The sequence below is a fragment of the Phacochoerus africanus genome, chromosome 13 (genome assembly GCF_016906955.1).
Source record: "Phacochoerus africanus isolate WHEZ1 chromosome 13, ROS_Pafr_v1, whole genome shotgun sequence".
Classification (NCBI taxonomy): Eukaryota; Metazoa; Chordata; class Mammalia; order Artiodactyla; family Suidae; genus Phacochoerus; species Phacochoerus africanus.
In genome coordinates this window covers 8,500,134-8,513,173 of record NC_062556.1, presented here as the reverse complement: position 1 = coordinate 8,513,173, position 13,040 = coordinate 8,500,134, and the positions used below count along the sequence as shown (strand labels likewise).

The 13,040-nt window shown below is 46.3% G+C and overlaps 1 protein-coding gene across 6 annotated transcripts in view; it reads right to left on the bottom strand.

The window, feature by feature from the left end:
- The window catches only part of FRY (FRY microtubule binding protein), a 425,213-nt gene that overhangs the window by 249,550 nt on the left and 162,623 nt on the right, over positions 1-13,040 (bottom strand). Inside the window, exon 1 of one of the 6 annotated variants that reach the window (XM_047755893.1) lies at positions 199-738. The exons of 4 other annotated variants lie outside the window; for them this stretch is intronic. In XM_047755893.1, the coding sequence (XP_047611849.1) occupies positions 199-268 (70 nt within the window). In that variant the 5' untranslated portion in view covers positions 269-738. Of the gene's footprint in view, positions 1-198; positions 739-13,040 lie in introns of those variants that run through there. One more of the 6 variants, XM_047755894.1, reaches the window with a different exon arrangement.

The window sequence follows — 13,040 nt, the reverse complement described above, 5'->3', positions numbered from 1 at the left end:
GCCTTTGCACTTCAGGAAAGCCAGTTCAGTCTCTGACATTTTGATTTTCACAGCAGATGGAAGCAGACAAGGAAAAAAAAAAAAAACAAACCAACTTCCTCGGCTCCCAAGCATATGCGTCCAGTTGAGATTTTTATGTCTCGAACCTTATGCAACATCCAGCAAACAAACAAACAAAGGTTATTTTCTATTACTCACTATTACTCCAGGATTTCAGTAAATATTTGATACTGATCTCAAAGAAGCCGGAATCCTGCTGGCTGGCCATGTCGGCGGCATACAAAGAGGCGGCTCAGACTGGACTGGGAGCCGCTGGAGGAGCAGGTACCGGGCGTGGGGATGTGCCTGTCACAGGTTAGTGATGTAAGCGGGGTCAGCAGCGAGAGGAAGGCTCTGCAGATCTACCTCCGGCGCCGGCAGGGAGTCCTCATTTAAAGGACGCGGAGGAGCAGCAGAGAGATGCTCGGCCGCTCCTCCTCCTCCGGGTCCAGGACGGGCTTCTTATTTGCTGGGTGCCGATCGGAGCCCTGAGAGGCTGCCGCCGCCGCTGCTTTCATTTCTGGGCTGCCAGGACCTGCAACGCCCGCTGCCGGCCACGCGCAGGCTCGGCGCCGGCAGGTGGGGACCGAGGAAGTCCCCACCTGCACCGGGATCCGTCCTCCCCGGGAGGGAGAAGGTTTCTCGGAGGCCTCCGGCCGCTCGGGCCGCCGCAGGGCTGAGGGCTGGGCTGGGCGCGCCTCCCCGGGCCCCGCAGTCTCAACCTGGGCCACCCTCAGCCCCTGCCTCGGGAGGAACTGCGGGGGGAATGGCCCAGCTCCTGCAGAAACGCTCCTGGAGAGCCGGCCGTGCTGCACGGGCTGCGCTCCCCCCGCGGCTGCCCCTGGAATCCACACAACTGTGTCGCTGCAGTAAGGCGAGTGGCACCCTGGGTCTGGTTGCAGCGACGTTTTTGAAAAGCCCCATCGTCAGCCCCGTTGCAGTAGGAAAGCTTGCTAATAACACCAGGATATTGGCCTGGGCTTTTTCCTTTCCCATCACGGAGGAAGCTTCTCCCTCCCAGAAATGCTGTCATTTTTGAGGGGCACCCCCACCCTGGCGCGAGCACCCCAAGGGGACCGTACACTGTGCTTAGGCTTGTTTACCCAAGGCCAGGCTCCACAATGGATCCGCAAACCTGTCTTTTCTAAGAATCACAGAGCCCAATGAAGCTAATTCTTATTTGTATTAAAAAGCTAAGAAGCAAAAGCATCATATTCCTTGCTGCACAAGGGGCTTTTGATTTCATGAAATCTTGATAGCAGGTGTCCTGATTTCAGTTAGCTTTGTTCCATGTTATTAGTTCGCTTGACCAGAGATTAAATAGGCCTAATTTTGACATGCTGCATTTGAGGAGGTGGGATTTAGCTAACCACCGCCGAGAACCATGAATCCTTCCCTTCCCCAGCACACTTATGATTAACATTTTCCAACGGGATTAATCAATTCCATTAATAATTTACAAAAAGTTTCGCACGCCCCTCCCCCCCTCCAACATCTACACACAAACAGGACCTGCCAGACTAACATTTGAGAAATGGCAGGGAAAGTATGACACACTTTTTTTCAGATTAAATTAAAAAAAAAAAAATTCAACACCAAAGAATTTTTAGGACTATGCCCCGAAATGCCCCAAGACACTATCAGTGTAATGAGCCTTCCCAACTCTTTACACAAAAGGCGAGCACCCCACCACCGAGATTTCCAGCTCCACTCATAGCACCCTCTTCTCAAGTCTCCTCAGACTGACTTCTTTTTTACTTACATGCACCCTAGAGCTGACGAGCTAATTTTGTTTTATCACGTGTACACTTGAATATAGGATTCCAGGTGACACAGGACCCCAAAGATTTACCGAAATGGCTAGGACACCTGAAAACAAAGGCTAACATGCATGCCACCTTTTCTGGAGGCTCCCCCACCGTGGATGGCCCTAAATGAACAGGGAGGCTGCAGGGGGCCTGGGGTTAATGAGCACAAACATTCTCAAAACTCATCAGAACTTCCCAGCTATGAGACCTGGGGCAAATTATTAACCTCACTCGGCCTTAGTTTATTCGTTTATAAAATGGGATCATAATGGTACTGACCCCATGGAGTTGTTGGAAACAGTAAAAGATATTATAAATGAAAGTGCTCAGATAGTGTCTTGCGTACAATAAGCACTCAATTAAATTTTTGCCATATTGATATTTAATACAAACCCTTAGGTACTCCGAGATAGAATTTTAAAATTTAAGTTAAATATGTTTTTGTATCAGTTAAAATCTACCAGCCTTTTTTTTTTTTTTTTTTTTAATGGTTGCACCTGCGGCATGTGGAAGTTCCCAGGCCAGGAATCCAATCTGAGCGGCAGTTGTGACCTATACCACAGCTGCGGCAACAGCAGATCCTTAACCCACTGTGCCGAGCGAGGGACCAAACCTGCAACGCTGCAGCCTGGGCCGCAGCAGTCAGATCTTAACCCACGGCGGGAACTCCAACACCCACTACTTTTGAACATCCATGGTAACTATTTGGGGACTGCAAGTCGGAGGCATCTAGAACAGGTGCAGTAACCATTCTATTGAATACATTGCTGAAGCAGATTCTCTCTGCTGACTTTACAAAAGAGATCTTAATTGGCTTTTAAAAGTTTCCAATCCTGGAGTCCCCGTCATAGTGTGGCAGAAACGAATCTGACGAGGAACCATGAGGTTTCGGGTTCGATCCCTGGCCTCACTCGGTGGGTTAAGGATCCGTGAGCCGTGGTGTAGGTCACAGATGCAGCTGTGGCTGGCAGCTGTAGCTCCGTTTCAGCCTCTAGCCTGGGAACCGCCATATGCCGCAGGTATGGCCCTAAAAAGCAAAAAAAATTTCCAATCCTGCTATAAACATACTCATTTTTTTGAGAATGCCACTCATATATAGTATTTCAAGAGGAAACGATCATAACATTTTAAATGCTATTTAGAAAAGAATGTTTTCAGTGACATCTAGTTTTCCCTCTGAAGAGTGAATCAGCAACTAAATGCCCAGTTTCTGTCCATTAGAACCTGAAATCTTGTCTAGTGTCTGCTTCCCCCCACCCCCCTCCCCCGCCCCATTCGAGGACCTTTAAAGAGCATATATTGTCCAAGAACAGAAAAGGCCTTTTGTTTTGTTGAAAGGCTTGCAAATCGAATAGAATGACACCTGTTGCAAGCTGGGATAAGACGGTTACCCTTTTGCTTCCTCTTTCTCTGGGTGTGTGTGGTGGGGGGGGGGGGCGGGGGGCGATAAAAAATGTAGTCAGAAGAAGCACCTGCACAGGGGTGATTCAAACACACAAGAAAATCTGAATTCATCCCGGGTGATCAGACTTCAGCTGGCATTTAAGATGAACAACTTTTTATTTCAGCTTTCCTAGCCCTAAAAAGAGGGACCCCCGTCCTTAAACATCTTAGAACATGAATCTTTCGTCAAGGAATTAGGCAGAGATATTGGGGGCTGAGGCGAAAGCAGCAGTCATGTAAGAAAGGTGGGAGGCCTGGGAAATGGTATCAGAGAGCGAGAAAAAGTCAGAAAGTGACCAAGACAGTGGTAACAGCTGATGACACCATCTAGATTTGCTGCAAGGTAATACTGTGCTGAAAATGCCTATTTTATCGGATTGAAACCTCAGCTCAAACCTATGACATGTGATTCACAGCCCCATTTTACAGATGCGAAAATGCAAGTTTAAAGAGGCATAAAATAAGATCTAAGCTCAACATCAGAGGGCTCATAAAATTTAGGGCTAGTAAATTTTAGAACCTGAGTCATTTACCCTCAATTTTATTTATTTACTTTAGTCACAAGCAAGGCCAGAATCATAATCATGCTCACCAACCTTTTTTTTTTTTGGTCTTTTTAGGGCTCCATGCATGGTAGACAGAGGTTCCGAGGTGAGGGGTTGAATCCAAGCTGCATCTGCCAGCCTGTGCCTCAGCCACAGCAGCGCCAGATCCAAGCTGCATCTGTGACCTTCGATGCAATTTGCTGTGGCAACGCTGGAGACTTAACCCACTGAGCGAGGCCAGGGATCGAACCCGAGTCCTCACGGACACTATGTCGGGTTCTTCATGGTTACCAGCTTCTTTAGCAAAAGTTCAGAAAGAGGTGCTGAGACCCTGGTCGTGGCTGAGCAGGCCCTCGGCCGCCCTGGCTCTCTGACCACTCACTGCCTTCCAACCAGTTTAGTCTGGGGAAGGATTTGTTTGCTGGGGGCTGCGACCCTACCTAAAAGGAACCTGGAGAAGAAGGCCACAATTCTGCAGCTTAATTTGATTCACTGCACTGGCTGTGTTCTCTGTAAGGGACGCTGGACCTGGGGTGGGGGAGGGACGAGCAAGAGCAGAAATCTAGTCCGAACTCCACTCTCCGTACTGTTAAGGGGGGTGGGGACCGGCCGTGTTCGCCCCCCTGGTGTAGGGCTGCATACGCCCAGGGCTCAGTCCACGGGAGAAGGGTGCCTTTTTGTGATCACGACACCTAATGGGCTGGTGGTAGCCTTGGGCTGCTCAGCGGGAGCTAAGATGACAATGTTTCCAGGTGGCAGAAGCCAAGGGGTCCGCTCTATCCTAGGCTGCTGGGTGGCAGTGGGACAAGGGTGGTCAAGGGTGCGTGGATCACACCTCACAGTGAATTCCTGTTATAACCATCTGTCCCATCTCCCCCTGCCCCCTGCAGAGGAGCTGTGTGTCACTCCATTGTATCCCCCCAGCTTCCAGCACACGGCAAATCCTCACGCAACATACACAATGAGTGAGTAAGTCAGTGAATGAACAGACTTGTCATTGTCATGCATACCTAGTGCTGGCTGTGGCTTGTGAAAACAATGTGAAACAGAAATGCCATCGGTTTGTGTTCTAATTTATACTGAGTTTCCCCCTTCTTAGCATTTCTGTCATTTTTTTTTTTTTTGAGACTGAAATATGTGGTGTTCCAAAAAAAAAAAAATGTGAACACAAAGTGAGGCAAACCAGCTGGGTGCTTGCCAACACGGAGAGCCATTACCTAATGATTTTAAAGCGCCTGATTGAGTTGATTGGGTTAGGACTGGAATCTGCCCCCTTTGCCTGTGGATGGCTGCACGTGGCTACACACGTGTAATTATTGTCACAGAGTGACATGCACTTTCATGCACAGAATGTAGGAGGCAGAGGAAAATGTTTTACCAGCATCTTGAGGAAACAAAGGCAAATCACTTACTGCAAGAAAAAAAATCACTTCATCAATTTTTGATCTGCAGTTTCAAATCCCCAACATGCATTACATACATTATATTCCTACTGTACACATTGCTTCTTAAGAAGAACAATTCCAAGTCAACTTAAGCAACGCCTGGATTGAGCTAGAAAGACAGCAGCAGAGATCAATGGTGGCAATTGTGGAGAGAGGGTCTTGTTTTTCTTTAAGCAGCAGAGTAAGAGGCCTTTTGGAGACAAGCGAAAGAACAAAAGAATTGAGATAAATCGCCAACTTCTGTTTTCAGCAATGCCTAATTTAGGCTGATCTATCCCCTGCTAAGAGATATGAGAGCAAAAATTATGCAGGGCTGCCACACCACGTTCATTTCCTAAACATGAAATGCACCCATCATTCCCTTCAAGAAAAGCCAACCCACATATACAAATCTTCACCAAAATAGATTGTGCAAGTTTGGAAAACATTTTCTCCATTACTAACCGGGACAAATAATTCTTTCCACTGAATTGAGAGACATTTAAATTTTCTGAATGTGACAGAACTTGATTAAAGCCCAGCTTGTTGCTGTACTGATTCAGACACAAACAAGGAAAATCTTGTCTCCCTAAAATGGTTTTTGTTAAGAGAAAAAAAAAAAAAAAAACCAGCCGCACACCCCATTTGTCTTCCCCACTCGCCCTCACCCCACAAAGGAGTTTCCTAAGGAACCGGGGGCCTTGACAAAGGAGCTGGACGTTGGCCTAGAGCAATGGGAAGCCCTGGAAGGACTTGAGCAGACAAAGGGGAGAGGACAAGCCTGAAATCCACCCCTCGCTGCCCTCGCACGGCCACCTCCATCCTGAGTTCATGTCACCCAGGATGTGTGACATGCTCGGAGTGGGGTGGGAGGATGCACACTGCTGAGCTGCCCATGTGGAGACACACTGGGTCTGGCTCAGAGGACCTGTGTGGACGAAGCTGAACAAGGGACAGGTCTGCTGGGCACCTGTGGGCCACCTCTCTACAAGCAGCCCTGGGACCCCAGAGCAAGGAATTGGCGCTAAGTGTCCCTTAGCTCAGGGCTCCACCCGTGGCGCCTTCATAACCGGCGAACTGAAAACCGGGCCTCTCCCTCGACATGGCTCCAGACAACTGAGTGGAGACTTGGAGAGCAACCATTCAAAGGACTCTCCTTCCAAGGGGAGCTGCACATGAGACCAGAGCCTGGAACTTTGGGGGGCCTTGGTTTCCTTGTCTGCAAAGGAGGGCTTATCACACAGGGTCTTTCACGAGGATTGAATGAACGCATGGCCAGACAATGACTGTTTAGGAGCAGACCTCCAGGCCGCACTGAACCCTGACTATCTACCAAAGGATGCTCCCATTCCAGCCCCCCTCTCTGCTGGCTACGGGGGCAAGGCCAAAGTTTGGCAAAGGTAAAGAAAGCCATACGTGTACACAGAAGAAAAGGATTCGCTAATGTTTTAGTGCTTCCCACTTCCAGGGCCCAGGGTCACGTTGAGCAGAGGTTCTGGTTGGCTTCGTTCGTATCAGCTCAATATTTACCTCATTTATGCTTCCCAGTAACCTCCCAAGGTAGGGCCTGCAGGTTTGGATATTATTATTAACCTAGAGCCCAACCCAGGAGCTGTTGTTGGTCACATATATTTTGCACATATAAATATAAAGCTTTGACCTCAATGTCTGCAGGGTAACTGCAAGGCACACGCAGTCGTTAATACTGTTCTGACACAAGTGCACGTAAGGAGAAAATGGAGCAAAACTTCCTTCGCTGACCTTTCTCACAAAGGCCCTGATCACTTTCCTACCCCATGTTCATTTTTTCCTCTTTTCAGGCCCACACCTGCAGCATGCGGACGTGTCCGGGGTAGGAGGTGAATCAGAGCTGCAGCTGTAGGCCTATGCCACAGCGCCACTTCTGCGACCTACCCCGCAGCCCGCAGTGATGCCAGATCCTTAACCCACTGAGCCAGGCCAGGGATCCAACCTGCATCCTCACAGACACCATGCTGGGTTCTTAACCTGCTGAGCCACAACGGGAACTCCGCTATTTTCATATACTACCAGCAACCTGAGAGGTTATTTATACTGAGATACAAATAGGTCCAAAAATCTAACTATAATAGTGGCCAACAATTATATGATTATAGCAAGTCCTTTCTGAAGAAGTAAAAAAATGGCATTTCCTTTGCACATCATTATTTACCAAAAATGCACAGATACTTAAAGTAAAAAAAAAAAATTCTATTTATATTAATCACCACTCTTGCCCCAAAACTATTTGCCATCTAAGTGAGAAAATGTTGGTTCTTCCGCGTCAGAATGATAATTTAACAAACCAAAAGGAGCATTTTCATAAAAATGTCTGAGCTGTGGTAAGCTATTTCCATTATTGAGTGATTAAAAACTAAGTACTTTTTGAGGGTTAGGGCTAATAATATTCCCACTAATAGGCCCAATTTAATGCATAAAAATAAATACTAGAGTTTAAGTCATAAGGGTCAGCTCAGCTTTTCCTCCGCGGTACCATTTAATGTGTTTAGCTCCTGAAATCCCTAATTTGAAAGTCAATGAAATTGGAAAAAATTAGAAGTTTGATTAGTTTTTGATACGCTCACTACTTACATTTTACATAGGCTAAGGTTTTTTTCCTTTTTCGAGGTAGGAGCACATGTTTATATAGTTACCTATCACCGAAGGTTGAAGGACTGGGAATCAGGCAACGCTTTACTCTGCTCCTAATTTTGACTTTGATGCTATGACCTTGGGCAAGTTACTTTTCTACTGAAAGAAGGATGTTGCTTCTTATCATCTCTTGGGCAGGCCAGCCTTGATGTTTCCATCCTATTGGGAGGAACTATGGCATGAGGAAAGCAGGACACTGGGCCATACATTACGCCACGTAAGTCTCGGGCATTTATTATTTGATTTTTTGGGGGGGGCAGCAGAGTCCCCTCAATTCTATTTTAATGAAGCTAGTCTTGAAAGTATCCGATGTAAAGCACACGCTGGCTGACTGGTAGGAGAAGCTGACCTGGGACCAAAAAGTAATAGAGAATTACAAAGAGAGAAATCAGTATGCAAACTAGGGGACTGTCGACTGTGACATTCCTGGGGCTACCGCAGAGTGCTTTATTCAGCTAAGAAAACCGATAGAAAAACTATACAACTGGACACATGCTATACACCAGGGATAAGCCCTGGCTGAAGCCGAGTGTGCATTACTGAGATTACAAACAGCTGAGCTGAGGAATTCAGGATCTATAGACTATCCCTTCGTTTGGAAATAATGCTTTCCAGAAGTGTCTGCCTCACGGAGCCGCACGGACTAAACCTTCAAACTCTTCAAAACGACCATCTGTTCCTGGGGCCGAGTGCTTCTGACCCTCAGATCCCGCCGTTGGAAGACAGTGGATCAGAGAAACTCCTACATCACACGCCCCTAACACAGGCCCAGGTCAGGCGTGGAAGAAGAGGTAACTGCGAAGGGGCAAGCACACTTGGGAGGATAGAGGAAGTCTCGCAAGGCATGTTTTGAGAAAGGGTGGGAATCACCACCCTGCTTTGACCAGACAAGCCGGGCTTTGTGTGGGAGGGTGGGGCTGTTAGAACTGGCTGAGGGATGGAAGGGAGTAGCTTAACAGACTGGTGGGGGGAGCAGTTCCAAAGGCTCAGCAGCCAGAAGGGAGAATAATGACCTTTGCAGACAGGCCTTGGGGGAGGCCACTCTGAGACGCCCAGGGAAAGAGAGCTGGAAGGTCATTCTACCTCTCACGGTGTTAGCTCTGCAGAAAGCCAAGTTCACGGCCAGCCCCTCCTCCACTGGGTACTGGCCACAATGATCCGTGGTCGGGTTTGAGCTACTCTCTTCTCGTTCCTGGGATGCATGTGATACTCAACTATCCGCTGTCTACAGAAAACAGTGGTATGATCTCATCGGAGATTCTGTAGTTCCAAGGGCTTTGTATTCCAAGAGGGTTCATCAATTTAAGGAGGAGACCAACAAAAGGGTGGGAGATGCCTCCTCAGACTTTCCGTCCTCAAGAAACACATGGTCACCTTCCCAGCTCTACTGAACATAGCCGGCTGGACTTTTAGTTTAGGGGCACACCAGGGTTGTCCTGCTATTTAAGTGGCCATTTCCAAACTCCAGGAATCTGCTGGTGGTTGGCTTGGGTCTTATCCAGATGCCACTTTGGCCACTCTGGATAAATACAGGATGAGTGGCCACCACGTCTGCCGAGGACTCCACCCGACCTGAAGACTTATTTCCATCTTCTTCACTTTCCAAGGGAGTATCCTTGGAATTTCCCCCTTTTCCTTATTCTTTAAACAAACAAACAAAAAAACACCTCGTCTATGAATTCTTATAGCCTCATCTTTGTATATGACTGTCATGTCTATAATTCAAATTTTCTGTTCATTAAAACAATCAGTAGCAGAAGAGTAAGGAAAAGGGATAAGGTCGTGGGACTTCTGTCCGACTTCTGGCTAAGATAAGATGCTGGCAGGAGATTTCTGATAGCAGGAAATGTTATGAGGAAGAAGGCTGACACTGAGATGGACATAGCAATACTCCCCGCCTTTGGCTCTCTATTCTTAGACATGAAGAAATGGAAATTTATGGGACCTGACAGCTAGGACATGGCACAGTAAGGATTAATAACAGTAAAGATGATCGCTGGTTATGTGATCAAGGCAGGACGGGAGCTCAGATCTGACACCAGGCCAGTGATATCCACATATACAATTTACCACTGGCCAATAAACAGGTTAGGTTCGGTGTAATATATTTTATTTAACCCAGTATACCCCAAATATTGTCACTTCAACATGCAATAAATGTAAAATCATTAATGCAACAGTTCGTATTTTTTTCCTGCACTTTTTCTGGACTCTGGTGTGTAGTTTAGAGCACATCTCAGTCTGGAGCAGCCACAGGAGTCCACATGCTCAGGAGGTGCATGTGGCCCCTGGCCTCCTTCTGGGAAGAGCAGCTCTAGGGGGCGGCCAAACTATTTGAGGGAATGAATCCCTTTGGCAAAGCCAACGGCTCCTTCTCAGAATGCGTTTACTCGAATGAGATCCAAGACATGGGATTATAAGGGAAGCAGTTACTCTGAATTAGTGTGTTCATTTTTTTTTTCTTCTGAATATATACCCACGAGTGTGACTGCTGGATCATACGGTCGCTCTATGTTTAGTTTTTTAAGGACCTTCCATAACTGCTTCACACACTGGCTGCACCCGTTTACATCCCACTAGCAGTGGGTGAGGGGGGACCAGTTTATCTTGAAACACAGTTGTCGAATTATTTTAAAAACCAGATTTTTAAAGACAACTTTCAGAATGGGAGAAAAGAGTTTCAAATGATGCAACCGACAAGGGCTTCATCTCTAGAATATATAAACAACTTATACAACCCAACAGCAAAAAAGCCAATCAATCAATGGAAAAATGGGCAAAAGACCTGAATAGACATTTCTCCAAGGAAGATACACAGATGGCCAACAAACACATGAAAAAATGCTCAACATGGCTGATTATAAGAGAAATGCAAATCAAAACTACCATGAGATACCACCTCACACCAGTCAGAATGGCCATCATTAATAAGTCCACAAATAACAAGTGCTGGAGGGGCTGTGGAGAAAAGGGAACCCTCCTGCACTGTTGGTGGGAATGTCAACTGGTACAGCCACTATGGAGAACAGTTTGGAGGTACCTTAGAAATCTATACATAGAACTTCCATATGACTCAGTATTCTCACTCTTGGGCATCTATCCGGACAAAACTCTACTTCAGAGAGACACGTGCACCTGCATGTTCATTGCAGCACTATTCACAATAGCCAGGACATGGAAACAACCCAAATGTCCATCGACAGAGGATTGGATTCGGAAGAGGTGGTATATATACACAATGGAATACTACTCAGAAATAAAAAAGAACGACATCATGCCATTTGCAGCAACATGGATGGAACTAAAGAATCTCATACTGAGTGAAATAAGCCAAAAAGACAAAGACAAATACCATATGATATCACTTATGACTGGAATCTAATATCCAGCACAAAGGAACATCTCCTCAGAAAAGAAAATCATGGACTTGGAGAAGAGACTTGTGGCTGCCTGATGGGAGGGGGAGGGAGTGGGAGGGATCGGGAGCTTGGGCTTATCAGACACAACTTAGAATAGATTTACAAGGAGATCCTGCTGAGTAGCATTGAGAACTTTGTCTAGATACTCATGTTGCAACAGAACAAAGAGTGGGGAAAAAAATGTAATTGTAATGTATACATGTAAGGATAACCTGACCCCCTTGCTGTACAGTGGGAAAATAAAAAATAAAAAAAATTAAATAAAAATCAAATTATTTTCGCTTGCGGTATTGTATACATGCATTCTTTTTTCTTAGGGCCACACCCACAGCATATGGAAGTTCCCATACTAGGGGTCAAATTGGATCTGCAGCTGCTGGCCTGCACCAGAGCCACAGCAACCCAGGATCCCAGCCACATCTGCGACCTATACCACAGCTCAAGGCAACACCAGATCCCCAGCCCACTGAGCGAGGCCAGGGATAGAACTCACATCCTCATGAATACTAGTCAGATTTGCTTCCTCTGTGCCACAGTGGGAACTCCCTACATATGCATTCTTTAGTAACATGAAATAACATCATCTAGAGACAGGCCTAATAATTATAATAATTTAAAATAAGATAATGAACCTAAACCATATTGAAAATCTACCTGAACTAACTGTCATGGGATGCTGCTATCTCTGATTTCACCTGGAAGTCAAGTTGCAAGTCCTGCGAATACAGGACAGCATTTCAGATAGAGGTTAATGAGGTTGACGATACTGATAACTGAAGAATATACCATTTTTTAGTTCGAGGTTAATTTCAGTTAGAGGTTCATAAGCCTGTGTCATCCCCCCCCCCATAAGCCCACAACTCCCTCCATCCTATGGAGGACCTGCTCCCATCAGTCCTTCGTCCCTTTCAATGGACGTTTCTCTACCCACTGGTCTCTCTTTTTCCCAAACACCATCCCTTGCAGGAGATAGGATTCTCTTCAACATGGTCATAAATTATTGATGTGCACGTGAGAAGCTCTTCATGTGTTCCTCTCAATTCTGCTTTTCTCTCTCTCCTGCCACGGGCTCTTTCTGTCCTCCCCGCTGCCCTCTTCAGTATCTTCCTCTACTATGAAATTGTCAGGTGGCATATAAAGAATGGAACCCAACAAGAGATGGAAACAACAGTATCACCGAACCTTTCCTAGAAACCCTAGGGCCCACACGCACCGACATCCTTGTCACTGGACCACGGAGGACTGTGTCATTAGAATCCTCACACTGCCAAGGGCACGTGGCACCACTCCTGTTGGCGTGTGACCCAAACGGTCCATGTTTGAGACTACACCGTACAAAATGCCATCATCGTGCATTCAATTAGCCCCCCCTGCAAACTTGTGTATCCATAAGCTTATGAAGGACAGCCTAAATTCTTTGCGTAAACAAGGGGAGAGGAGTTATGTTAGATTATTTACACTTAAAATAGGACTTTGATCTTAAGAGCTAATTTAGTTTTTAAGATTTCATTTGGCTCTGTGTTGTGGAACGCATTTGGTGGATCAAAACTAATAAAATAGAACAGGAAGGTCGCATCCAAGTATACTGTGCCGTATTAAGGCTGAGCGCTGTCTCATCAAACTTCTGTTTTATGTAAATATATAAACAGGTACGATGTAGACATATATGTTATACAAATACATACATACGTG